At 36.4% G+C, this 27,275-nt stretch overlaps 1 protein-coding gene across 6 annotated transcripts; it reads right to left on the bottom strand.

The window, feature by feature from the left end:
• LOC130853541 (zinc finger protein OZF-like) lies at positions 1–26,666 on the bottom strand. Of its 6 annotated transcripts, XM_057735592.1 has the most exons (7): positions 26,583–26,666; positions 25,469–25,572; positions 24,067–24,125; positions 16,213–16,339; positions 15,850–15,945; positions 3,119–3,223; positions 1–3,013 (listed from the first exon to the last, which is right to left on the bottom strand). In XM_057735592.1, exons 3-7 carry the CDS (start codon positions 24,079–24,081, stop codon positions 993–995), a joined length of 2,364 nt encoding a protein of 787 aa, XP_057591575.1. In that variant the 5' UTR covers positions 24,082–24,125; positions 25,469–25,572; positions 26,583–26,666; the 3' UTR covers positions 1–992. The 6 variants fall into 6 exon arrangements, with proteins under 6 accessions (XP_057591575.1, XP_057591571.1, XP_057591572.1 ...); XM_057735588.1 differs by having other exon boundaries at positions 1–3,223; XM_057735589.1 differs by lacking the exon at positions 26,583–26,666 and adding an exon at positions 26,432–26,574 and having other exon boundaries at positions 1–3,223.
• Positions 26,667–27,275: the final 609 nt, after the last annotated feature.

Raw genomic sequence — 27,275 nt, 5'->3', positions numbered from 1 at the left:
AGGAAAACAGACATGAAGGACCAACTATATTTGCGTGGCTAATAGCATAGTTGGGGTGCAGACTCATCAAAAACATGTGATGGCTCATGATGTGGAAGGCCATGGGCTGACACGTGTTTTCTCCAAATGTACAATCAGAGACTGAGAAGATTATTTGTGCTAATAAACTGATTAATATCAGTTTATTTGTGCTAATAAGCTGATTATTATCAGTTTATCTGTGCTTTTAAAAAAGCTTCATATTCCAGTTACTATTTTTATAAATGTCCATTTTCAGTTTTCTTCTATTAAAAAATTTGAAATCAGGGCAAAACATAACTTTTAGAATAACATCACATGTAAAGGAAAATTTATGTCCACATTTCCTAAGTTGACAGACTTTCTTCAATACAATCTTCAGATATAATAAAGTCGGAATTCTGTTAAAGTCTTCATATTCAAAACATCTTTAAGACTTCATCTCGATACCAATTGTCTTGTTCAGTAAAATGGCATTTCTTGATATAGGCTCAACTACATTTGCTGTATTCTTCAGGTATCTTCCCTATTATTTTCCTGACATACAGTAAGTACAACTTGTGTATGAAGTTTTCAAAAAAATACAAGATGTTGACAGCTTTCCCCAGATGTGGTTTATCTGACTGTCATGGCCAAGTTCTGGAAGAACATTTTCCTACATTCATTTGATTCACAGGATTATCTCCTACATAAGTTATTTGTTTAATAAGCCCTAATTTATGATATTTCCCCACATTCCCTATATACATTAGAGTTTCTTCTACATGTACTCATTTTTAGTTGTCTTATTAATAATAGATATTCATCACATTCATAGTAATTTTCCCTATGGTTACGCTTTCATTTACTTTGGAATATGACTTAGGGTAAAAAATTTGCCACTTTACATTCATAGGGGTCATGTTCTGTGTGAATTCTCCATAGTATTTCAAGGTATGAAAGGCTAGATACTAAGATTTCTCTCATTGCTATATTTAAAAGATTTTTTCCCCTGTATGTAATTTTGAATGTACTGTGAGAACTGATTTCTTAGAGGTTTTCCCAACCTCAATACATTCACAGGGTTTCTCCCTTGTGTGTTTTCTCTGATGTACCTTGAGACCTGAGTTGCAACTGAACGTTTTCCCACAGTGACTACATTCATAGGGTTTCTCCCCTGTGTGTGTTCTCTGATGTTTAGTGAGATCTGACTTATGACAGAAGGGCTTCCCACATTCATTACACTTATAAGGTTTTTCCCCTGTGTGTATTCTCTGATGTACAGTAAGGACTGATTTCTCAGAGAACGATTTCCCACACTCATTACATTCATAGGGCTTCTCCCCTGTGTGAGCTCTCTGATGTGATTTGAGGACTGAATTGCAAGTGAAGGTTTTCCCACACTGATCACATTGAGAAGACTTCTCCCCTCTGTGTGTTCTCTTATGTACTGTATAGTCTGACTTATAGTAGAAGATTTTCCCACATTTTTTACACACATAGGGTCTCTCCCCTGTGTGAGCTCTCTGGTGTACTCTAAGGTATGAATTTCTAGAGAAGAATTTCCCACATTCCTTACATTCATAGGGTTTCTCACCTGTGTGTGTTCTCTGGTGTTTAGTGAGGTCTGACTTATTGTAAAAGGTTTTTCCACACTCATTACACTTATAAGGTTTCTCCCCTGTGTGTATTCTCTGATGCACCGTGAGGACTGATTTCTCAGAAAAGGATTTTCCACACTCATTACATTCATAGGGTTTCTCCTTTGTGTGTGTTCTCTGGTGTACTTTTAGGCCTGAATTGCGACTGAAGGTTTTCTCACACTCATTACATTTATAAGGTTTTCCCCCTATGTGAGTTTTCTGGTGTTTAGTGACATCTGACTTATGACAGAAGGTTTTCCCACATAACTTACATTCATATGGTTTCTCACCTGTGTGAGTTCTCTGATGTATTGTAAGGTATGAACTCCTGGAGAAGAATTTCCCACATTGATTACACTCATAGGGTTTCTCACCTGTATGTATTTTCTGATGTATTGTGAGAACTGAGTTGCTTATGAAGGTTTTCCCACACTGATTACATTCATAGGGTTTCTCCCCTGTGTGAATTCTCTGGTGTACTGTGAGATATGACTTATGGTAGAAGCTTTTTCTACATTCCTTACATCCATAGGGTTTCTCTCCTGTGTGAGTTCTCTGATGAATTATGAGGTGTGAATTCCTAGAGAAGGATTTTCCACATTCATTACATTTATAGGGCTTCTCTCCTGTGTGGATTCTCTCATGTAAAGTGAGAAGGGATTTCCTAGAGAAGCATTTCCCGCATTCATTACATTCATAGGGTTTTTCTCCTGTATGTACTCTCTGATGTTTGGTGAGTTTTGATTTTTCCCAGAATGCTTTTTCACATTCGTTACATTTATAGACTTTGTCTCTTATGCCTGTTCTCTGAGTTACATTAAGAACTGACTTCTCCCAGAAAGGTTCCCCCAGGTTGTTACATTCAAATGTCCTCTCTTCTCTGTCAGGAAAGTTTGATCTGCTGAAATTATCCACTTTTTCAATATGTTCATAATCTTTCACCTTCAAATGAACTCTATGTTTCAAGAGAGATAATTTCTCAAAGGTTTTACCATATTCATTAAACTCATAAAGACTTTCTCTTTTTTGTGCCATCTTATGGACCATGAGGGTTGAATAATTACAGAATGTTTTGTCACATTCATTATGTTCACAAGGACTCTGTCCTTTGTGAGCTTGTTTATATGTGATAAAAACTGTCTTCTTACAGAAATCTTTCCCATGTTCTTTGTATTCAAAAGACTTCTCTACATTTTTAATTTTCTCATATGGAATGAAGTCTTCATTATGACTGAGGTACTTTCCATTCTGAATGAATTCATAAGGTTTCTCTCTCACATGAGTTTTTTCATGGTTAATATGAAGGAATAATTTTCCATATGCATTGAGATCATCAGACTTCTTTCTTAAATAGTTCTTTTCAATAATTAATTCTGAAATATATTTCAAATTCAAACCACTTGTGTCACATTTACAAGGTATTTTTATGGAAGCAATTGGGCATGTGCTGAAATTAAACATTTTTCCCAATACATTACCTCTCTCTATAGTCAGTGTTTTGTTGTTGATAAATGGAGCTTGCCAGAAATGTCTGTCCTGGATTTCCTGACTCTGCTCTAGCTGGTAATCAACTCTGCAGACTTCTAGAAATAAGAAAAAAAACTATGTTATTAATTTTATTACAATATGATAAACTTACACTTACATACAAATGCCCTTTTATATGATTGACTCAGTTTCTTGAAATAAGAGTAATCTAAGATGTTTGTGTCCCCCATCCTTTTGGCTTAAAAGACATAAACAAACCTGACAGAGTGGAAATGGGGGGATAAACGCACATTTGATGATTTATAAATATGTACTTCAAGACTTAATATAGAGGCTACAAATAATTACAAAGCACAGTAATTTCAAAGACAGGCTTTGAAAACATAATGACTGATCCAGGTGTGGGAAATGCAGAGAACCAGAGAGGCAATGAAGATTAGTAGATAAGAGTGCCCTGGAGAAATATCAGAGGACTGATTTGATCTTTTGAAGGAAATAGATTTTACATAACTTTCTTATACTTAAAATACTGCAGCTAAATCTCTCTGGTTTACATTTTTCTAGTTCAATTCTCTTTTTAAATTATTTTTCTCATATATTGTTAATTTATTATACTGTTAATACCAAATTATATTTATGGAAAGCACCAAATTTGTTTCTGCTTAAGGAGATCTGTAGCCTACTTTCTTAATCTCGCTCTACTCATGTGACCTACAAAGAATACAAATGTCTATCAGGAAATGTAAAATCAAAGAGACAAAAAAGATTGCCAGAAGGCCGGATCCACTTGCTTTTAGTTTTGGTGTATTCAGCTTATTCTCTAAGAGTTCCTGCAACAGTTAACCTATCCTACCATCAAATACTAACTTTTCCTCACCTTAAATTTGCTGTGATAAATTTAATACATTAATATATTTTTTTGCCTTTAAACCCAGATCTCTACATTTCTGGGTTTTATTTATATTTAAAACCATGAGGTTTTAAATATGCAATGATACTTATATTTACCCTAAGAATTCTCAGCTAGACTTCAACTTATCTTTCTGTTCAGTATATGTAATATAATGATTACCTTGTTCAAAAACCTAATTAGAACCCACTGTCTCCAAGTACCATTAGACAAAACAGACTGTAGTTACAACTCTGGGGGGAAAAATACTTTTTACCAACTACATTCATATTGGTTATCCACACTATCACCCAACAAGGCCATAATAAATATATTCTTTCTAGAAATGAGAGACTATTAATTTGCCAGAAATTGTTCAAATTCAACCAAGACTTTCACTAAGCTGGCTTACAATACATTCCCATTTTGGCTTTGCTCAGAACTTAAACATCAGAGAAATGATACTGTCCCATATCTGCTTCCAAATAAGTCCTTATAAACATCTCCACAATTTCAAGTTCCTTTTATATTGAAATTTAAAATTAATTACACTCCATACATCTCATTCTATCACAACACTGGACAATACCACTTTGTAACATAAACATCCTCTATTAACTGCTGAAATTTAAAATACTCAGTTGTCTTTTTTTTTTTTCCCCTTCTTTCCCCAACTATAACCTATGGTCTTACAAGTGTTTATCTCTGACTTCCTTTGAATACCCTGAGTGGATATGGAATTAATGGTCCATAACAAGTAGTGTGCTTTTCAAAACACAAATCTCAAGTTTTATTCAAACCTATAACTTTTGAACAAGAATTTAAAGGTTTATAACTCAATACATGCATTGAGAAGTTAATTACTTGTAGTGTTTTCTGAATGAATCAATATAAAGGCCCTCTCACTCATCAAGAGTCACAATTAAGTGATAATCCAATATCCATTATAAGTAACATAATGAAATAAGATATGTTCTCTTTGGAGAAAGCATAATATAGATAAGAAAACAGCCTCATTCAATACCCATATACTACCAAGAATCAGGATCTACAGCAGATAATGTAAATCAAAACAAGCAAGAAACAGTTCATGAAAGTTGGGGAATCTTGAGCTTAAAATTTTAAATGTTTCAAAATATTTTTACTTCAAAAGATAAAACTAAAATCTAAAAACAGGGGCTTCCCTGGTGATGGAGTGGTTAAGAATCCGTCTGTCAATGCAGGGGACATGGGTTCGATCCCTGGTCCAGAAAGATCCCACATGCCGCGGAGCAACTAAGCCCATGCGCCACAACTACTAAGCCTGAGCTCGAGAGCCTGCAAGCTGCAACTACTGAGCCCATGTGCCACAACTACTGAAGCCCACAAGCCTAGAGCCCATGCTCCGTAACAAGAGAAGCCATAGCAATGACAAGCCTGTGCACCACAACAAAAAGTAGCCCCCGCCCCCTGCAACTAAAGAAAGCCCATGCACAGCAACAGAAGACTCAGTGCCACCATAAATAAATAAATGAATGAAGGAATGAATGAATGAATATAATTTATTTTTTAAAAACCTAAAAGTAAAATAAAATGAATACACATTGCAACATGTATACACGTACATTATAAGCTAATGGGAAATACCAAGACTTGGAAATATCTCTTAAAAATAACTAATCTATAATTTTTATTATGAAAATGATATATAAATATCTCATTAATGGGTATCATCACTATTTAAAACAAATAATTCATTTCAAAGCACTGTTAAAAAGCATATAAATACAGAGACTTTCAAGCTTTTTTATATCAATAAATTCTAAACTGATTTTTAATGGGTATAGTTTCCATTCTGTTTCTTGAATGGTAAAGCCAGGATCTGAAGCACAAAGACAAAGGAAATAGAAAACCACAAGTATTTAAATAAAAATAGTGGATGGTCATCTTAAGGCAAGCACTGAGTATTAAAAAAACCTAATTAATAAATATAGCTTTCTATATAGTGGAATAACATGCCATTTTGGATCACTAACCCAAAGGGGCTTAATTATTTTAAAAAAATATGCTAGTACTGCGTTTACACCAGCTATTAGACCAAATACTTTGGGAGTAGCACATCAATGAATAAACCTTAATCCTGATCTCAGGACCTTAGTACGTAGTAGAGGAAATGTGGGAAGTGGATGCATACATACAGCTATAATATGTTGCAGAATGTAATATGTGTTTGGGCTTACTTCTGAGTTCTCTATTCTGTTCCATTGATCTTCCTTTCTATTTTTGTGCCAGTACCATACTGTCTTGATCACTATGGCCTTGTAGTATAGTTTGAAGTCAGGAAGCCTGATTCCACCAACTCCATTTTTCCTTCTCAAGATTGCTTTGGCTATTCGGGGTCTTTTGCGTTTCCATACAAATCGTAAGATTTCTTGCTCTAGTTCTGTGAAAAATGCCATTGGTAATCTGATCGGGATTGCATTAAATCTGTAAATTGCTTTGGGTAGTACAGTCATTTTCACGATGTTGATTCTTCCAATCCAGGAACATGGTATATCCCTCCATCTGTTTATGTCATCTTTGATTTCTTTCATCAATGTCTTAAAGTTTTCTGCATACAGATCTTTTGCCTCCTTAGGCAGGTTTATTCCTAGGTATTTTATTCTTTTGGTACCATCATGTTTATTGCAGCACTCTTTACAATAGCCAGGACATGGAAGCAACCTAAATGCCCATCAACAAATGAATGGATACAGAAGATGTGGCATATATATACAATGGAATATTACTCAGCTATAAAAAGGGATGAGATGGAGCTATATGTAATGAGGTGGATAGAACTACAATCTGTCATACAGAGTGAAGTAAGTCAGAAAGAGAAAGACAAATATTGTATGCTAACTCACATATACGGAATATAAAAATGGTACTGATGAACTCAGTGACAAGAACAGGGAAGCAGATACAGAGAATGGACTGGAGAACTCGAGGTATGGGAGGGGGCGGGGGGTGAAGGGGAAACTGAGAAGAAGCGGGAGAGTAGTACAGACATATATATACTACCACCTGTAAAATAGTCAGTGGGAAGTTGTTGTATAACAAAGGGAGTCCAACTCGAGGATGGAAGATGCCTTAGAGGACTGGGGCAGGGAGGGTGGGGGGGAATCGAGGGGGGGCGTCAAGGAAGGGAGGGAATATGGGGATATGTGTAAAAAAAAAACAATTGATTGAACCTGGTGTACCCCCAAAAAAAATAAAATAAAAAAAAAAAAAAAAAAAAGAATGTAATAAACACAGGTAGAAATTTTTTTTTTGAGGGGATCTATGAAGACTTTTTAGACCAAAGGGTAGAGATTTTTCTTGTTTTTTGTTCTGGACTTACAAAGGATATAAAAATTATAAAACCAGATTTTTTTGGTACTATATTTTGAAATGAATAAGAAAATCAAAGAACAGCAAAATACATAGCTCCCTTTTCAATGTCATAGGTGGACATCTTAATAATTTTTATCATGTAAATAAAGCATTATATGAGTCTGCTATACAAATATTGAACTATGACTAATTTAGTCATTAAAATATGTAGGAGGATAATTTCCAAATTGCAATCATGAGTTTGGATATTTTTCATCTTATAAATATTATTTGTTTTGTGAAGATAATATAATTTTAAGCAGAGTGTTCTTTTTTCCTCAAAAAATTATTTATGGAAATATATTATTTCTCCGCTTTGGTTCAGGTATTGGACAAAATCTAGAAACAGTCTAAAAAGAAGGGTAAAAAACAAAAAAAATGCTTTAAAATATTAATAATTATAATAACAGGAAAAATAACAAACCATCACCATGAGCTAGAGTCTATTCCATGTACTTTTCATATATTAATTCATGAGAATCATTAAGTACACAGGAATCAAACATAGAGCTGTAGGGAAGGAAAGCATATATATGGGTGATACTCAGGAAGGATTAAATGGGAGTTTAGCACCCCCAGTTATGTGCCACAGAGATGAGATGTAGCCATATTTAAAGCATCATTAAAAGAGAAAAATAAATTTCATATATTACATATTGGGAAAAATGTAACTCAGGTTACTAACATGATAGATGCTTTGGGGGGAAAGTATAACTTCATTTAGAAACTAGAACAAACTAAAACAATATGGTTAGTGTTTTGGGTGGTGTCAGTGGAAAACGAGAAAAAAATATCTTTAAAACACTTTTACAAAAGTATAACAATAATAATGATCTAACAGCAGTAAGAAAGGATAGAGAGAAAAATAAAATGCTACTATGTCAGTTGTAAAAGTAGAAGGTTCATAGAACCTAATAAATGAAGATAAGTACGGAAGATTGTGACTTGTGAATGATGATTTTAGTAGTTCTTGCCACACTGGAGGAACTGGAGTATCCTCTTAGAGATATTCTGCAGACACATAAAACACTAAATACTGAGTGAGCAAAAGATGCTGAAGATACAAATATCGAGTCACTAAAATCTGATGTCTTAGATATAGCTTACTTTTATTTTATTTTTTTGAAGATCCAGTTTGAAAATCTGACTTTTGACTGGTAAATTTAGTCCTTTCATATGCAATTATGGTGATTATTAAAATATATCACATTGTCTCTATTTTACTTGCTACTTAATATTTGTCAGTTTTACTACTACTTCTATTGTATCTTTCTTCCTTTGTTTTAGACTTATTTTGTTGTTGTTGTTATCTTTTCCCATTTTCTCCTCTTTACATCTTCGGAGGTTATACACACCTGTTTCTCCACTTTAGGTGGCTGTCCGTTAAATTTTGTCCTTAATATTTAACTTAAAATCTAAAGTGATTCTATAACGTGAATCTCTTTTTCTAATAGCTTAAGAATCAAATGCAATTTGATCACCTCCCAACTCAATTATGCAATTATTTTTTAGTATATCATAGTGTCTTTTTTAGCCTTACAAATTAGATATCATAATGATTTTATCCACATATTGTTTAGATTTACCTGTAAGTTTCCTAATTTCTTATCACTTATCACTCCTCTCATCTCAAGCATTCTTCTGGGTTTCATTTTCTCTCTTCCTGTAGTATCTCTATTATAATTTTACTAACAGAATTATACAATAAAAGGCATTGCTTTTATAATTTATTTCAGACCAATCCAAACTTAATGATACACTCTGACAAAGACTCTCTCCTTGTCTAAATTTTAGTTAAGCTCCTCTGAGACCTATTTTTGACTAGGTCTCAATCTTGGCCTTTCATGTCTGTCTCTGCGGAGCAGTTTTAGCAAGAATCCTTGTCCATCTAGTGAGAATCTCCTCACCCTTGATATCTCCCAAAAATTCCTCATGCTCCAACTCTGATGTATAAACTCTTGGCCTGCATTTAGCAAGAATTCTTTTAGGCCAGTTTAGCAAGAATCTCCCTACCCTTGATGTTTCCTCTTAGTAATTTTCTACTCACCCCTTCTCTCTGATTGTTGGCTACAAATTCCCAGCTGTCTTTGCTGCATCTGGAGTTGAGCTCAGTTTTACTGAAACTTTATCCGCCTATTGCAATAGTTACTGAATAAAATCTATATTGCCTTCAACTAGTATCTGGCTTTATTTCTCTTTGACACCTCTCATCCTTTAAAAAAAATAGTTTCCTGTGTTCATTATTCTAGATTGACAAATATTTTTTGCTTCAATTTAGATGTCTCTGGAAGTGTCTCATTTCTTAGGAGGTAACCTGACTTTCTCTCTGGCTGCTATTAAGATCCAATGTTCTCCAGTTATACTAATGGTACTTAAGTATATATTTCTTTTTATTTATTGTGCTTGGTGTGCATTTTGTGTCCACATATGCGGTCTTACTGCATGATTTCTGGAAAATTTTAAGCTATTAATGCTTCAAATATTGCTTCTCCATTCTTCTTTCTGCTTCTTGTGTTCCAATGATTCTAGTGATATCTTCTCATCCCTATCCTATACCTCTTTGAATGTGTTGATGACCTATTTCCCTTCTCTTGTCAGCCTGTACTTGGACTGTGTCATTTATTTACTGGTAATTTCTAGTAAAGTCTCTTCAGCTGCATCTAATATGCTGCTTAAACCATTTTTTAGAATTTCAACAACTTACTTTTAGTTCTAAAAATTCTAATGGGTTATTCAACAATCGCCCTAGCCATTTAGACATTCTTTCTTCCTTACTGATTTTATTTCACCTTTTATTTCCTTCAGTGAATGTTTTACACTTAACTATCTAAAGAAGCCATTATCTTAATTAACGTGTTGGAAAACATATTTCCTGTTATTTCTGCTTAATCTCAGGAATAATTTATCTCTTTAATTCTTTTAAGCTCATATTTAGTAAATGAGAATCCTAATGTCCTGAATTGAGGTTGCTTTTCGTTAAGAAAGGAGTCATTTTGTTTTGCTTAAAGCAAGCTACCAGACTGAGATGAATTTAGCCAACAATCTGGATCCCCTAGTATGGGAGTATAGGGAGACAGGAGTAGAAGATAAACTTTATCCCCAGAGGAGGAGCAGAGAACCCATCTTGGGCCCCAAATCTGTAACTGATACAAAATTTGAAGTCTCTTACTACTGAAGAAAAGGGAGGTATGCTGAGGAAGCCCCACTGCTGAGGCTCAGGCTCATACCTAAGACTGAAGCTGGATCAGAACAACAAAGAACATCCTTGGCCCCACCACAAGTGTAGCATGAAGTAACAAGTAGCAGCAGCCCATTGCTGGAGGAGGAGCAAGAGCAGAAAGATAAACCTCTGTAATACAGCTTTGGGAGGACAGTTAAAAGCTGAAAATGGAGTATAAATACTGAGAAAATTCTCCCGACACAAAAAATCCCAAGAACCATGGAATAATATCAAACACAGCCACATATAAGTAACTGGAGTCCCAGAAAAAAAGGAAAAAAAGATGAAAGACATCAACCCATGCATTTGAGAAGCTGAAAAAACAACAAAAAAGAAAAATACAAACAAAACAAAACCAAGCTAAACCTAGAAACATCAGAGCCAAACAGTTGAAAACCAAAGATTAAAAAGAAAAAAAAATCTTGGAGGCAGCTAGAAAAAAACAGAACATTAAATACAGAAGAACAAAAGAGGAAGTAAGTGTGTAAGCCAGAAGACAATGGATCAACTCTTTAAAGTAAGGACAGAAAAAAGTGCCAATCCAGAATTCTATACTCAGAGAAATTCTATACTTCACAAATGATGATTAAATAAAGGCCTTTTTAGACAAATAAAAGCTGAGAAAATTAACTGCCAACAGACATGTGTTACAAGTAACACTAAAGAAGTACTGGAGAGAGTTAGATAAAGAAACAGAGTGCTGAACGTGGTTTTGAAAAGATAAATAAAAGACTTTTTAATCACTTTAAAAGATGACTGACTGTCTAAGGCAAAAATATTAATTATGCATTGTGTGGTTTCTAAGTAAAAATGTATGGCTACAACATTACATACAGTGGGAGAAGGTGACAGGAGTACCTTGTTATAAGACTATAATACTACATGTAAAATAGTATAATTAGACTGCGATAAACTGAAGATGTGCCACAGGGCAACCACTTAAAAGATAAATTAAGACAGAGGTATTACTAATAAGTAAATAGTAGAGATAAAACAACAGCAACAAAAAACTCAATCCAAAAGAGATTTTAAAAAGGAAAAAGGGGGGAAGAAAAGAATAGATGAGACAAATAGGAAACAATCAGCAAAATAATAAATTTGAATCCAAACATACAAAAATTATGTTAAATTTAAGTGGTCAAAATATTCCAATTAAAAAGTACAGGTTTTCACATTAGATAAAAAAGACTTGAGCATATGCTATCTGTAAGAAATCTACTTTAAATATAAAAGAAAGGGAAAAGATATACCATGGAAACATTAATTAAAATAAAGGGGAAGTAGCTATAATAATATCAAAGTAAACTTCAGAACGCAGAGTTCTCTCAGGGATAGAGAGACATTACATAATCATAAAGGGATCAATCCATCAAGAGGACATAGGATCCTAATATGTATGTATCTAATAATTCTTCAAGCTTCATAAAGCAAAAACCAAAAGAACTGGAAAGAGAAATAAACAAATTCAAAATTATAGCTGGAGACATCAATACTGCTCTCTCAGTGTGTCACTGACAGAGCTTTTGAGTGTTATACACTGACCCCATTTTCCCACTGCCATGTGATTTTTAATACACTATTTTGCATAGGGCAATGATTTTTTTAGGAATGCACACGTCCTGTTTTAACAGAATTCACTGTATTAGTATATTCCTTTCTGTTTTTAGCCTTCCCTTATCTATAGACACAGCCTTTCTGTGTTTCTCAGATTTGTAACTGTTACATTCTCTTCTGTCACCTAATTCCTGTATTTCTTTAAAATTAGTTCTTCAGTTAAATTCAGAGAAAACCACCAATCTTTTTTCTGTCACTTCTTGGTTACCTGATATTCATCCTCTAATAGAGGCTTCTGGGAACAAAGGTTCCTTGTTCTTGCCTATTTGAAAAAAAGATTTGCTCTTTCTTGTTAAAGAATATCTTTTTAACTGGGTATAAAATTCTTAATTTGACTCTGTAAGGATTTTGTAGTAATTGCTCTGCTGATTTTTAGCAGCATATTTTGCTACTGAAAAGGCTGAAGCTAGTTGGACTTTTTCTTATACTGAGTGGCTGTCAAACTGATTCTTTGTCTTTGAAATCTATTAACCTTATTAGGATATACCATAATGTTGACTATTTTAGGTCCATTTCCTCACAGAGGGTTTGCTCTTTTATGCAAATTCAATTGTATCTTCCTCTTCCTCCAAAAGTGTTCTTGGAATATTTTAAATACTTGTTCTATTTCTTTGATTTTCTACTTTGGGGAATAAATTGCTTTTATGGAATGTATATAGAATCTCTTTTATTCATTTTTATGTATTTCAAATTTTATTTATTTCAGTTTCTTCTTGCTCATTTTTCTCATTTCTTTCTAAGTATAATTTCATCAGTACCTAGTCTCCCTTAAGATTATTCTAATTTGTTTACTGTGATTTTCTGTTCCAATTGTCTTCTGAGTTTGACATCCTACAATTCATTTTCTGCCTTATTAACATCTTTCTTGAATTCTTGTATCACAGAAGTAATCAATTCAATTAGTTCTCATTTTTGAAATTCATGGTTTAATATTTGGTCACATTCCTTATGTACTTTATAACTACTTTGATCATATGACAACTCAATCACCTACTAATTTCCTAATCTTTTCCACCCCTTTTTTCTTGCAATAGTTTCATATGCATTTGTGCTGGTTCCTTTCTGATTATTCAGCTTCAAAGAACATGAGTTTTTTAAGGAACAGCTCACTACATGAGGTTTACTTGGGAAAGGGAATAGAGCCATGTCTTAAGCCAACAGGATAATTCCTTATGAACATGTGTTTTACACATGTACCAGGTGAGGTTTATAGATCAACCCAGGTCTGCCTTCCTTTCTCAACAGAGTAGCCTTAGCAACACCTTGCTCTATTGGTAATCATGGAGTCAGGTAACTGAGGAACACCAAGTGTTGTGCTGACTTCCCAGAGACTACATTGCCCAAGATGCTGAGCTGGAGCCATGAAGACTCTGGCTTCCCCAGCAGCTACCTAGAGAGGCTGTCTGATGCAATCCAGAAATAAGAGGGAGTTAAAACTCTACAGATCAGTCTTATCTAATGAGGGAGAGGAACAAGACAGCAGATACATCAATTTCCCTTCCACCTCTTTGACGGGCTGTCCAGGTACACAGTGGTTCACATTAAGACTATGAAGAGATCTTGCTGATTGAGAAATCTGAGGTGCTTATTACAGAGTTGTAGCTAACTAGGTAATGGCCCCTTTGTAGCTTCCATTCCTCCTTACCAGCTTTATTCCCCATTTTCTCATTTTTGAATGAGGTCTGTACATCCTGTTATCAAGTAAGTTTTTGCTTTAAATTCTGTCCCCTAGGATTACCCACTAAGATATGTTTATTTCCCCACATATAGGCATCTGTGAAGTTTTTTTTTCCCCACAGATGGAAAGTCTCTCTTTTCTTACTTGTCAGAGAAACAAGAGTGCTACTGAAAAATATGGCTTATGTGTCTGTTTCCACACTAACCCTACTATGTCTGATTTGCAGAACCAAATTGTATCCAAAGAAGCTCCAGCTATCCTGTGCCCAACACTGTGGTTAATCTAAAGATTTAGGTTTTACACCTCAGAGTGTTTACTTTGTCTCTGATAAGTACTTTGCCAATTCCTCTCGGCATCAGAAATGCTTCTGTTTTTTATCCGTCTGCTGATACATACACTCCTACTTGAGTTTTTCAGTGATTCTGCAGTTTCTGTATTTATATTGATTTGGGACTTTAGATGTTCTCTAGTGTTATAAAATGGAGTTTATATTGCTCATTTACTTTAATGTTTCTGGATGATTTGCAGGCAGGGATAGAGAAAATGCTGACTTCACACATCCCTCTTTGAAGAAGTTCACTCTCTCCTTTAAACACTGTCTTCGCTTGCCTACAGGACACCACAGTCTCTGTTTCCTCCTAATCTCCAAACTGCTGCTTGTCTTTTTTTCTGCTGAGTCATCTCATCCTCATGGCTTCTGAAAAGTAGTGTCCCAGGGTGCAGCCTTTAGACCTCTCAAATCTGTGCATTCCTCCTCCTAAGGAAAGATGTTATCTAATCCCTTAGCTTTAAATACTACATTTTAAAACTTTAAATATTGCCATAGCTGATAATTCCCAAATAAACATCTCCAACCTGGATTCTCCCCTAATCTACCTCTGCTTATATACCCATATGCTTATTCACAAGCAAATTTGGATATTTTATAACCACCTGAAACTTGGTATATGCAATTTAAACTCCTAATTACTCCTCCCAAACTGTTTCTCTCCAGTTTTCCCAATCTTGGCAGTTGGTGTCCCTTCATCCAGTTTTTCTGGATGAAAATCCTTGGAGTCCTTCTTGACCCCTCTCTTTCTTTCACATCCCTTGTCCAATTCAACAGCAAATCTTATAGGTCCCACCTTCAAAATAAATCCAGAAGTCAATCACTTTTATTCTTCTTCACCACTTCCAACCAAGGGTAAGCTACCATCATGTTTACATAGATTGAAATACTATTCTGACTGATGTTCCTGCTTTCAGCCCTCTGTCCCCAATAGTATTTTCTTTGTTCAGCAGCCAGAGAAATCAATTTAAAAGACATATTGACATATGTTGCTTACTGGGTGAAATCATATCAGTGGCTTCTCATCTCACTCAGAATAAAATCAAAGTCCTTATCGTGGCCCAAATGGTGCCCATAATTTCAGCTCCCGTTACCTCTACAATGCCAACTCTTACTACTCTTTGCTCACTCATTTCCCCCGATCCACAGTGATATTTATGTGTCCTCAAAAACACCAAGTACATCCCTGCCTTGGTGTACTGACATTTGATGTTACTTCTGCTATCGAGATTCCCCACGATTCTCATCCTTATTTTATTCAAGTTGATATCATCAGAAAGGCCTTCTTAACCTCTTTTCTAAAGTATAACACTCCATCATTCTTAACCTTCTCTAATTTCCTTGCTATTTATTGGCATATTTTGTGTATATATGTTATTGTTTGTTTCTTATCCTTCTCTCCCTATCAGAATGTAAGCTCCATGAGGTCAGGAACAAAATTTAGTTCCCTAATGTATTTCCAGCACCTAAAACCTGAGTGACACATCTGGGTACTCAATATTTGTTGAATGAAAAAATGAACGCATGAGCAACACTTAAGAATAAAAGGAATTCATACCTGTCCCCTGGTATCCTTCTGTTTAATGCTCCCTAACTCACCTGGGTAGCTCTGGCTTGGGGACTCTTCCTCTAATACCCATGGATTCTCTCCTTGTTCCAACTTGAAGATCAATTCTGGTTTAGGGACGTAATACCCTGTGAATGGGAAATGACATGGGAATTGCGCTAGGCTCATGGGCTTCAGGGCTTTTGAAGAAAACAGAAAATGAAGATTCAGGGACCAATTTCAATCTATTATTGGAAAACAACAACAACAACAATATTTTTATGGTGTTTCAACAGTCCTCCTTCTTATCACCCTGAATCACCCTAAATATCATCAAACTCAAAAAAGCTTCCACAGGTTTCAGCAACCAAGAAAGGACGTGCAGACTAGGAATCTATATGGAAAACAATCCCTACCCACTGAGATGAGGTGACTATAGTTCTCCAGCATCACATCCCTGTACAGCGTCCTCTGAGCAGGGTCCAACTGCTGCCACTCCTCCTGAGTGAAGCCCACAGTCACATCCTCAAATGATAAGGATTCCTGAAATAGCACATTTGTGCTCAAATTTAAGTAATCAGAATTGGAAGACATGGAAAAGCTGCATGAGAATGGTTATACTGTTCACTGTTCAAGGTTAATCAAAATATGTTTTGGGGTGTCTACTTCTGTAGTATACTTGGTTGGAGAGGGAGAAATCATAATATATGTTCCGTACTATTGTTATAAGTTATTGGTGCTTGCATGCCATAAAGAACTCTCCTACTTTGGGAGAACCTGAAGACAGAGCAACAGTTACTGTTATCAAGGAGCATATAATCTGAAAAACAGACATACAAGCATATAACTACAATAAGAGGTCAATATTGTGAAACAACGTACAAAGTTGATTAAGGTTACAGAGGGTACACAAGTTCTATTCCTGCTATTAGGGTGGGTATCCCTGAGGAGGTAAAATTCTGAGTGGTTAAACAACATTAGAGAAACATTCGTGAACCTGGGGCAACAGCATAACCATGGATACGTCCAAAAAATGTAGTTAAAGGAATAACAATTAGCACATAAGAGAGCACCATTTGGGACTACGATAAGATAAAGAGCTATAGAGGTATTCAGGGAATGAGTTATTGAATAATTTTGGACATAACTCCTGTAGAATAAGGGTGTCCAAAATATCTGGTTACTCTTCCGTCTGGGAAACCTTTTTACTTATTTATAAACTGTAAACTTGCATTGTCAATCTATATATAAAATTTCATTCTTATTTTTTAAGATTAAGAAACATGTAGTAGGCGCCTGAGGATTTTCTTCCCATAACTGAAGAGACTGTCTCAGACAATCTTCACCAAGAGTAGATTCTATCTCAAGAAACCACTTTCTCTGCTCATCTAGAAGAAGCAACTCCTCATCTGTTAAAGTTTTATCAAGAGATTGGAGTAATTCAGTAACATCTTCAGGCTCCACTTCTAATTCTAGTTCTCTTGCTATTTCCACCATATCTGCCATTACTTCTTCCACGAAAGTCTTGAACTCCTCATGATTTCATGAGGGCTGAAATCAACTTCTTCCAAATGCCTGTTAATGCTGATACGTAAACCTCTTCCTATGAATCACAAACATTCCTAATGGCTTCTAAAATGGTGAATCCTTTCCAGAAGGTGTTTAATTTACTTTGCCAAATCTATCAGAGAAATCAGTATCTATGACAGCTATAGCCTTATGAAATGTTCATAAGACTTCAATATCAAAATCACTCCTTGATCCATGGGCTGCAGATGTTGTGTCAGCAGCCATGAAAACAGTATTAATCTCACTGTACATCTCCATCAGAGCTCTTGGGTGATCAGGTGCACTGCCAACAAACAGTAATATTTTGAAAGGAATCTTTTTTTTCTGAGCAGTAAGTCTCAATAGTAGGCTTAAGATATTCATCAAACCATGTTGTAAACAGATGTGCTGTCATCCAGGCTCTGTTGTTCCATTTATAGAACACAGGCAGAGTAAATTTAGGATAATTCTTAAGGGCCCTAGGACTTTCCAAATGGTAAATGAGCATTGGCTTCAACTTAAAAGTCAATAGCTGCATTAGCCCCTAACAAGAGAATCAGCCTGTCCTTTGAAGTCAGGCATTGACTTCTTTCTCGCCATGAAAATCCTAGATGGCATCATCTAATTTAAGAATGTTTTGTCTACACTGAAAATCTGTTGTTTAGTGTAGCCACCTTCACTAATTATCTTAGCTAGATCTTCTGGATAACTTGCTATAGTTTCTACATTAGCACTTGCTGCTTCACCTTGCACTTTGGTGTTATGGAGACGGCTTCTTGCCTTAAACCTCATGAACTAGCCTCTGCTAGCTTCAAACATTTCTTCAGCTGCTTTCCTCACCTCTTTCACACTTTACGAAATTGAAGAAAAGAGAATTAGGGACTTGCTCTGGATTAGGCTTTGGTTTAAGGGAATGTTGTGGCTGGTTTCTTCTTCTATCCAGACCACTAAAACTTTCTCCATATCAGCAATAAAGCTGTTTCACCTTCTTATCATTTGTGTGTTTATTGGAGTAGCACTTTTAATTTCCTTTAAGAACTTTTCCTTTGCACTCACAACTTGACTAAGTTTGGCACAAGTGGCCTAGCTTTTGGTCTATCTAGGCTTTCGACATGCTTTCCTCACTAATTATTTCTAGCTTTTGATTTAAAGTGAGATACGTGTGACTCTTCCTTTCACTTGAACACTTAGAGGCCACTGTAGAGTTATGAATTGCCTAATTTCAATACTGTTGCATCTCAGGGAATATGGAGGCCTGAGGAGAGGGAAAGAGAGCGGGAACAGATGGTTGGTGGAGCAGTCAGAACACATACAACATTTAAGTTCACAATCTTATATGGGTGTGGTTTGTGGTTCCCCAAAACAATTACAATAGTAACATCAAAGATCACTGATCACAGACCACCATAACAAATGTAATAATGAAAAAGTTTGAAACATTGTGAAAATTACCGAAATATGACACAGACATGTGAATACATCTTCACAGCCATGACACAGATGTGAATATGACTTCACAGACATGAAGTGTGCAAATGCTTTTGGAACAATGTGACAATAGACTTGATGCAGGTTTACCACAAACCTTCAATTTGTAAAAAATGCAGTATCTGTGAAGTGCAATAAAGGAAAGCACAATAAAACAAGGTATGCCTATATTATACATGACAATGAAAAATGGAAATGACAAATGTTTTTCAGTAAAGAAATGGCAAAAACTATCAACTTTAGCAGAACTCTGGAAAATAGACAAAAGATTACAACAATTCAGAAGATGATTAATCAAGAAAAATGCAACTGAAATCTGGTAGGAGGGATCTTGTGCTGTTTTAACTTACCCTTGCTCCATCTCACCCTCTCAGGCTGTATTAGCTTGCTATGGTTGCCATAACAAAGTATATAGACTGAGTGGCTTAAACAACATAAATTTATTAACTCACAGTTCGACTGAAAAAAAAAAAAGACTCAAAATATTAAAATCAGAAATGGAGATATTACTACCAACCTAACAGAAATAAAAAGGGTTATAAGACAAACTACAAATAATTACATGTCAAAAAATTAGAAACAGATTAAATGAATAAATTCCTAGAAACACACAAATAACCAACTGACTCAGGAAGAAATACAAAATGTGAATAGCAAGCAAGGAGGTCAATCAGTAATCAAAAACCTCTCAACAAAGAAAAGTCCAGAACCAGATGACTTCACTAGTGAATTTTAACAAACACTTAAAGAAGAATTAACACTAATCCTTCCCAAACTCTTCCAAAAAAGAAGAGGAAGAAATATAGTTGACCCCTAAAAAATGCAGGGGTTAAGAGTGACGACCTCACAGCAGCTGAAAATCTGAGTATAACTTTAGATCTGGCCCTCCTCATCTGCGGTTCTGCATCTGCAGATTCAACCAACTGTGGATTCTGTAGTACTTTTAATATTTAGAAAAATGGACCCATGCAGGTTAAACCAATGTAGTTCAAGGGTCAACTGTACTTCTTAATTAATTCAATGAGGCCAGCATAAATCACTCTAAGTCAGATAAAGGCATCACAATAAAATGAAATTACAGACGAATATGCCTTATGAATATACATGTAATATCCTCAACAAAATACTACAAAATTGAGTCCAAACAACATATTAAAAGGATCATGGGGGATTCCCTGGCGGTCCAGTGGTTAGAACTCTGTGCTTCCACTGCAGGGGACACGGGGTTGATCACTGGTCAGGGAAGTAAGATCCCACAAGTCACGTGGCGAGAAAGGAAGGAAGGCAGTGAGGGAGGGAGGGAGGAAGTGGGGGAAGGGATCATGAATCATGATGAAGTAGAATTATACCAGGAATACAAGAGCAGTTCAACATGAGAAAAGCAATTTAATATACCAAATGAAGATTAAAAATCCCCACATGATGCTCAAGTGAAGCAGAAAAAGCATTTTGACTACATCCTTTTCAGGATAAAATCACTCAATAAACTAGGAATAGAAGTGAACTTCCCAACATGATAAAAAGGCATTTACGAAAAACCCACAGCTAACATATTTAATCATAAAAGACTCAAAGCTTTCCCACTAAAATGAGAAACAAGACAAGAACATCCAACTTGTTCACTTCTATTCAACATTGTAAAAGAAATTCCAGCCAGAGAAACCAGGCAATAAAAAGAAATAAATGCATCCAAATTAGAAAGAGTGAAGTCAACTATCTCTATCTGCAGGTGACATGAAAATCCTAAAGAACCCATCAAAAAAACTATTACAGCTAATAAACAAATTCAATAAAATTGTAGAATACAAGATTAACATACAAAAACTCAGTTGTTTTACTATATGCTAACAATGAACAATCCAAAAGTAAATTAACAAAACAACTCTACCTACAATAGCATCAAAAAAGAATAAAATACTTTGGAACAGAGTTAACCAAGGAGGTTCCAGACTTGTACACTGAAAACTACAAAACTTTGCTGAAAGAAATTAAAGACCTAAATAAATGGAAGGACATTCCTTGTTCATGGAATAAAACACTTAATATTTAGTCAAGATCAGAATACTCCCCAGTGTTCCACAGATTCGATGAAAAACCCAACAGCCTTTTTTGCAGAAATGCACATGTTCTTTAAATTCACATGGAATTGCAAGGAACCTCGAATAGCCAAAACAACTTTGACAGAGAAGAACAAATCAGAGGACTCATGTGTCCAGACTTCAAAACTTGCCAAGAAGCTAAAGAATCAAAACAGTACAGAACTGGCATAAGGATACACATATAGATCAAGTGAACAGAACTGAAAGTCTGGAAATAAACCTATTCATCTCTGGTCAACTAATTCTCAACAAGAATACCAAGACCATTCAATGAGAGAAAAAACAGTCTCTTCAACAAATGGTGTTGGGACAACTGGATATCCACATACAAATAAATGAAATTGGACCCCTTCCTCGTTATATATGCAAAAATTAACTCAAAATAGATCAAAGACCTAAATGCAAGAGCTAAAACTGTAACACTCAGAAGAAAACATAGTAAATCTTCATAATCTTGATTTGGCAACAAGTTCTTAGATATGACATCAAAAACACATACAACAAAAGAAAAATAGATAAACCAAGCTTCATCAAAATTAAAATCTTTTTTGATTCACAGTATATACTATGAAAAGAAAAGACAATTTAGAAAATGGGAGGAAATATTTGAAAATTACACATCTGATAAAAGCCTAGTACCTGAAATACTCTTACAATAACCTAACTTAAAAATGGACAAAGGACATGAATAGATATGTCTGCAAAGTAGATACAGAAATGTCCAACAAGCACACAAAACGTGCTCATTTGTCATTAGGGAAAAGCAAATAAAAACCACAATGAAATATGACTTCACACCCACCCCATGGCTATAATAAAAAAAAAAAAAAAGATAGTAAGTGTTGTTGAGGATGAGGAAAAACCGGAACTTTCATATATTGCTGGTGAAAATGTAAAACTGTGCAGCCATCATGAAAAAATTTGGTGGTTCCTCATTAAGTTAAAAATAACATAGGATCCAGCATTTCCACTTCTAGGTAAATACTCATCATTAAAAATTGGTTTTTTTCTTCTTCTTTTTTTTTAAATGAAATACAATTATTCAATGAGAATATTCAAGGCTAGAAAAGATGCAGTGATACAGGAAGAAAATGGGTTTTCAAACAAAAATGTGCACCAATGTTGACAGCAGCACTATTCACAATAGCTGTAAGGTGAAAACACCACAAACATTCATCAATTGATAACTGGATAAACAAAATGTGGTACATCCATACAGTGGAATATTATTGAGTCATGAAAAGAAATGAAATCTTGGTAAAAGGGTACAAACTTTCAGCTATAAAGCAAAAAAGGTCAAAGGATCTAATGTATAACATGGTGACTAGGTTGATAACACTGTATTGAATAACTGAAATTTGCTAAGAGAGAATATAAATATCTCAACAAAAGAAAATGTGAGGACTTCCTAGGTGGTTCAGTGGTAAAGAATCCGCCTGCCAATGCAGGGGACACGGATTCGAGCCCTGCCCTGCGAAGATTCCACATGCCATGGAGCAACTAAGCCCATGCGCCACAACTATTGAGCCTATGCTCTAGAGCCTGTGAGCCACAACTACTGAGCCCATGTGCTGCAACTATTGAAGCTCACGCACCTAGGGCCCGTGCTCCACAACAAGAGAAGCCACTACAATGAGGAGCCTGTGCACCACAATGAAGAGTGGCCCCCGCTCACAGCAACTAGAGAAAGCCCGTGTGCAGCAATGAAGACCCAATGCAGCCAATGAATAAATTAATTAATTAAAAAAAAAAAAGATGATGTGAGATGATAGATGTGTTAATTTACTAGATGGGAAGAATCCTTTCATAATGTACATGTATATCAAATTGTCATGATATACACTTTAAATATCTTACAATATATCCTGTCAATTATACCTTGATAAAGCGGGGGTGGGGGGAGGAATGAAGTCTGGTACATGCTACAACATGGATGAAACTTCAAAACATACTAAGTGAAAGACCAAAAACATAACAAAACAAAACCACACACACATATTGTATGATTACATTTATGTAAAATATCTAGAAGAGGGAAGTCCTTAGAGTCAGAAAGTAAATTAGTGGTTGCCAGGGACTGGGGTAAAAGCGGAATAGAGAATGACTTTAAAGGGTATTAGGTTTTATTTTGGGATGATGGAATGTTCTGGAACTAGTGATGACGGTTGCACAACAGTGTGAATGTATTAAACGCCACTGAATTGTACACTTTAAAATCGCTAATTGTTTATGTGTATTTAAACAATATATTTTATTGGTGACTTTTACTGACCAAATTCCAGCAAATGATGAGGAAGAATCCACTCTGCATGAAGCAGATTGAAATACGATTACGTGCAGAAACATCTACCAGAAAATCATCTCTTAACTGAACACTGTGCAGACTGAGCAAGACGAAGAATTTTAGAAATTTATTTTAAGGACATACAGTCAATTTATTCTGTAGATGTTACTGTTTTATCCAGGAGCGGGGGAAAGAAAAAAGAAAAAAACCCACAAGACCATCAGAAAGCTGTCTGCATGAGCAACAGTAATATGGTTTCCTGAAAAACTTCATTAACTGGGTTTTGCTTGGTACCATCTCTTGCATCCACTGAAGAATAATTACAGGCATTTATTTCCTAGTTGCCACCAGAAGGTTGTTCATCATTTACATGAAAAGAAAACAAAATTTTTTTTCCAGCTTTCAATGCCAGAAAGTCTTTAGGTTCCAAAAGAAGTCAGGCAACTTTACTCACAAGATCAATGAAAACCATGTAACATACAGTCTTTTTCTTTTTTTTGGCCATGACTACCAGAACGGTCAGAAATACTTGCAGCTCAAACTTCATAACCACGTAACTTATGATCTGTGTGTATGTGTCTGCTGGCCAGCTCTGCTCTAGCGAACTGCTATTCCCATGCTACTGGCCTGGAGACCTCAACATCAGCATCATCTGCAATCTCAGGTTCCATTCCGTGTTTTACAAACTTTCCAGGTGATTTTAATGCATATTAAAGTTTGAGACCCATTATACTATGCTGTTTCCCTCAGGTTCATTTTATTTATTTCTACTTTTCCATTTCAAGTGTAGCAGTCATTAACCTCATAAAACACGTTGTAAAACAAAGTGTAGAAAGACTTCAACAACTCACATAGGATTTCTTCATATTTTGCTGGTCTTGGAAAAATGCTGATATCTCTGAAGGTATAGCTGGGATAGAAAGAGAGGAATAAAGTCATTAGAGATACAGATTGGCTGCAACTCCTGGATTTGCCTATTTAAATGGACAAACATTGCCTGGGTAAAACTCTTCTCTGGGGGACAATATCCTTTTCATCCTGGAGAAGAGGCAGGAAGGGACATATGAAAAAAGTACCCACATGTCTATGTGTGACTGTGATATGGTCATGCAGCGCTTGGGTGTGCAATTTTTCATTGGGTGAATGTAATTATTTTCTACCTCTTTTAAACAATATATTGATATGTACCCCTTTATTTCAAAGAAATTTAAAAATTACAAGGAAATTGGTCAAATTACAATATACTAAATGAAGGAACACTAAGCCTTCATTACCTTATACAGCAAATGATACAATGTACATGTATATTTTCTTACTTACTACTTGAGGTAGAGAATTCACCCAAAGCTACCAAAAAAGGAAAGGAGGCACTTTAAGGTAAAGTTACTTTTTAAGTGTTTTTCTAAAGTGTACATATTGATAAACAACAAGGACCTACTATATAATACAGGGAACTATATTCAATATCTTGTAACAACCTATAATGGAAAAGAATCTGAAAAAGTTTTACATATTCCAATATATGTATGTAACTGAATCACTGCTGTACAGGTGAAACACTGGAAATCAACAATACTTCAATTTAAAACATCAACTAATAAAAAAATTAAAATATGGATAAAAGTAAAAAAATCAAAAAATAAAAAGTAAGATCCGCAAAAGACTGCCTTTCAAGAAATGTTTTACCAGTGATGATGCAGCAGCCACTGGCCTGAGTATCAGGAGACTCAATATCTACTCTTGGCTCTGCTGCTAACACAAAGCCAGGGAAATTCACTTACAGCCTCAGGACCAATTTTTCCTAACTTTTAACAGGACAAATAGAAAATTCTTCTTGTACTGTTGTGTATAAGAAAATCATCAGCATATTTTTAGATGCCAGATTCACTGTGATAAGAGCTCAGAATCTGGGAGGAGTGAGTGAAAAATACAGAGTGGGGATTAAACCGGGATTGGTAAAACAGAATTTATTTCAATCTAGCTGTAAAGCTCCTTTTCCCTACACCATGTCCTCAAAACCCCTCCAATGAAGTTATATTTCCTAAGTAGCCTAACCCTCCTTCATTCCCCTCAGCCGAGTTCCCCTCTCTTCTGAAACCTGGTCCAGACTTTCATGCATTAGGCTAATTACTCATTAGCCTGTGATGACTTCTGAATGTGGCAACATCATCCAAATCTCACTCCTTCTCAGCAGGGGTGCAAACCTGGGATCTGCTCCTTTTTAGGAACTACTGCCTCTGCTAAGACACTCACTCAAATGGTGGAGTGGTTCTCTCCCACGCAGGGTTTTGTCCCTAGAGACTCCTCCTCCTTACTTCACAAGAGGTGCTTTATTCAAAGGCGGATGAGAAATGCGCCTAAGGGACAAATTCATTTTAATTGGAATCTTCACCCAGGCCTGCAGTTCAACTCTTAGTATCCATTATTCCATAGAATCTCAGGTTGGACCTTCAATAAACTCAAACAAAGGCTGCTCAGAACTAACTCAGAAAACAATTATGCTGTATGTCCCAAGGACTCCAAAGACATTCAGATATCTTAGAAACAGAGCTGCTTTATTGGTAATATTCAACCGTTCAAATTATTTCCGCTAAGTGCGGCGGAGGATGCAATGCTGGCTTTCATAACCGAGATAGCAAATGCAGAAGACCATGGCATTTGGAGAAAATCTGAGTTTGTCTTCTAGTTTGTTATCTGATAGTTTTGTTACTTTGAATATATAACTGTCCTCTCAGTCTCAGTGTTCTAATTTGCTACACTGGGGAGAGTTACACTGACCTAAGTGACAGGTTGTTAGACACTAACGAGTAAGAAGAATAATTATTTCTATACACAACTACAGCTAACATTAAATACCAGGCACTGGGCTATGGTATTTAATCCTCTGAACAACCCCACAAGGCACACGTTATTAATACCTGAGCTTTACAAACGAGGAAATTAAGTCTCACGTAGGTACCCTTCCCAGAGAATTCCTTTACACCCGGTTCTGCCCCGCACCCAAGCCCCCGCAACCCCGCCCCTTCTCCCGGGCGGGGCGCACCCATCACGCACGTGCACGTGCCCGTGCCCCACTCGCGCGGCCTCGGAGACCAAGCCGCCCGCGTCGCCGAGGGGCCGCACACACGCGCAATCCGCAGCCTCACCGAGATCCCGCGTCCCCACGCCCGACACCGGCGGCTTCCCCGACAGAGACGCCACCGAGGCCGCCCCCACCTGCTCTCTCAGGTTCTTACGCCCCGGGTCCTGCACCCCACCGTCGGGCACCGCTGCGCCCAGCACGCTCCCGGAGCCGCGCAGGCACCCTCTCGGCCCTCGCCCGCCACTCCCACTCGGGCCACACCAGCTCCCTGAGCGGCGCCCAGACCTGGACGCTCCGGTAACCGTCTCCCACGATAGCCCGGAGACTTGCTAGAGGTAGCCCCTACAGGCTACCGCACATGCGCAGAAGGCGCTGCAGAAGACCAGTTCCCATGACCACGCGCGGCGAGCTCACGAACTCCCAAACTCGATTTCCCAGAAGCCTGCTCGCCCAGGACCTTGAGAGAATTTCGGAAACATTACAGTTCTTTAGGACTTGTGAGACTGTGGGCTAGGGTTATCACGTCTACTGTATGCAGCCCTGAGTTCTTTTAGTACCTCCGAAAAAACAGTCTGACAGCCAGTGTGCCTTTTAAGCAAGCTACCCAAGGAAGCAAAGTTGTAAGTCAATGTGAACTATGAATATGAATAGGAAAATTAAATACTAAGAAGTTAAATGAATTAGATACTAGGAAATACTAGCAATAAGATGATACTGTTTAAAAGTAATCAAATAGTAGCATTTCTCTCAGCAGTGAAAAAGATAAGCAAGTTGGCGCTTCAGATATCAAGTAAAAATCCACGCTTCGGGTAAAGAGCAGCATGTAAACAAGATTATTGCAATAGAAATAATGCCCCGATTTAAGAATAGGAAAGCGTCTCAAAATTAACTAGAAGAAGGCTTTTTTAGGGAGGAATAAGAAGGATTAACAAGAATTCGAGAGGAAATTAGGCGCGTGGAGGAGGTGTACAAACAGCG

This window comes from Hippopotamus amphibius, chromosome 5 (genome assembly GCF_030028045.1).
Source record: "Hippopotamus amphibius kiboko isolate mHipAmp2 chromosome 5, mHipAmp2.hap2, whole genome shotgun sequence".
NCBI classification, from domain to species: domain Eukaryota; kingdom Metazoa; phylum Chordata; class Mammalia; order Artiodactyla; family Hippopotamidae; genus Hippopotamus; species Hippopotamus amphibius.
This window is presented reverse-complemented; position numbering and strand designations above follow the sequence as displayed.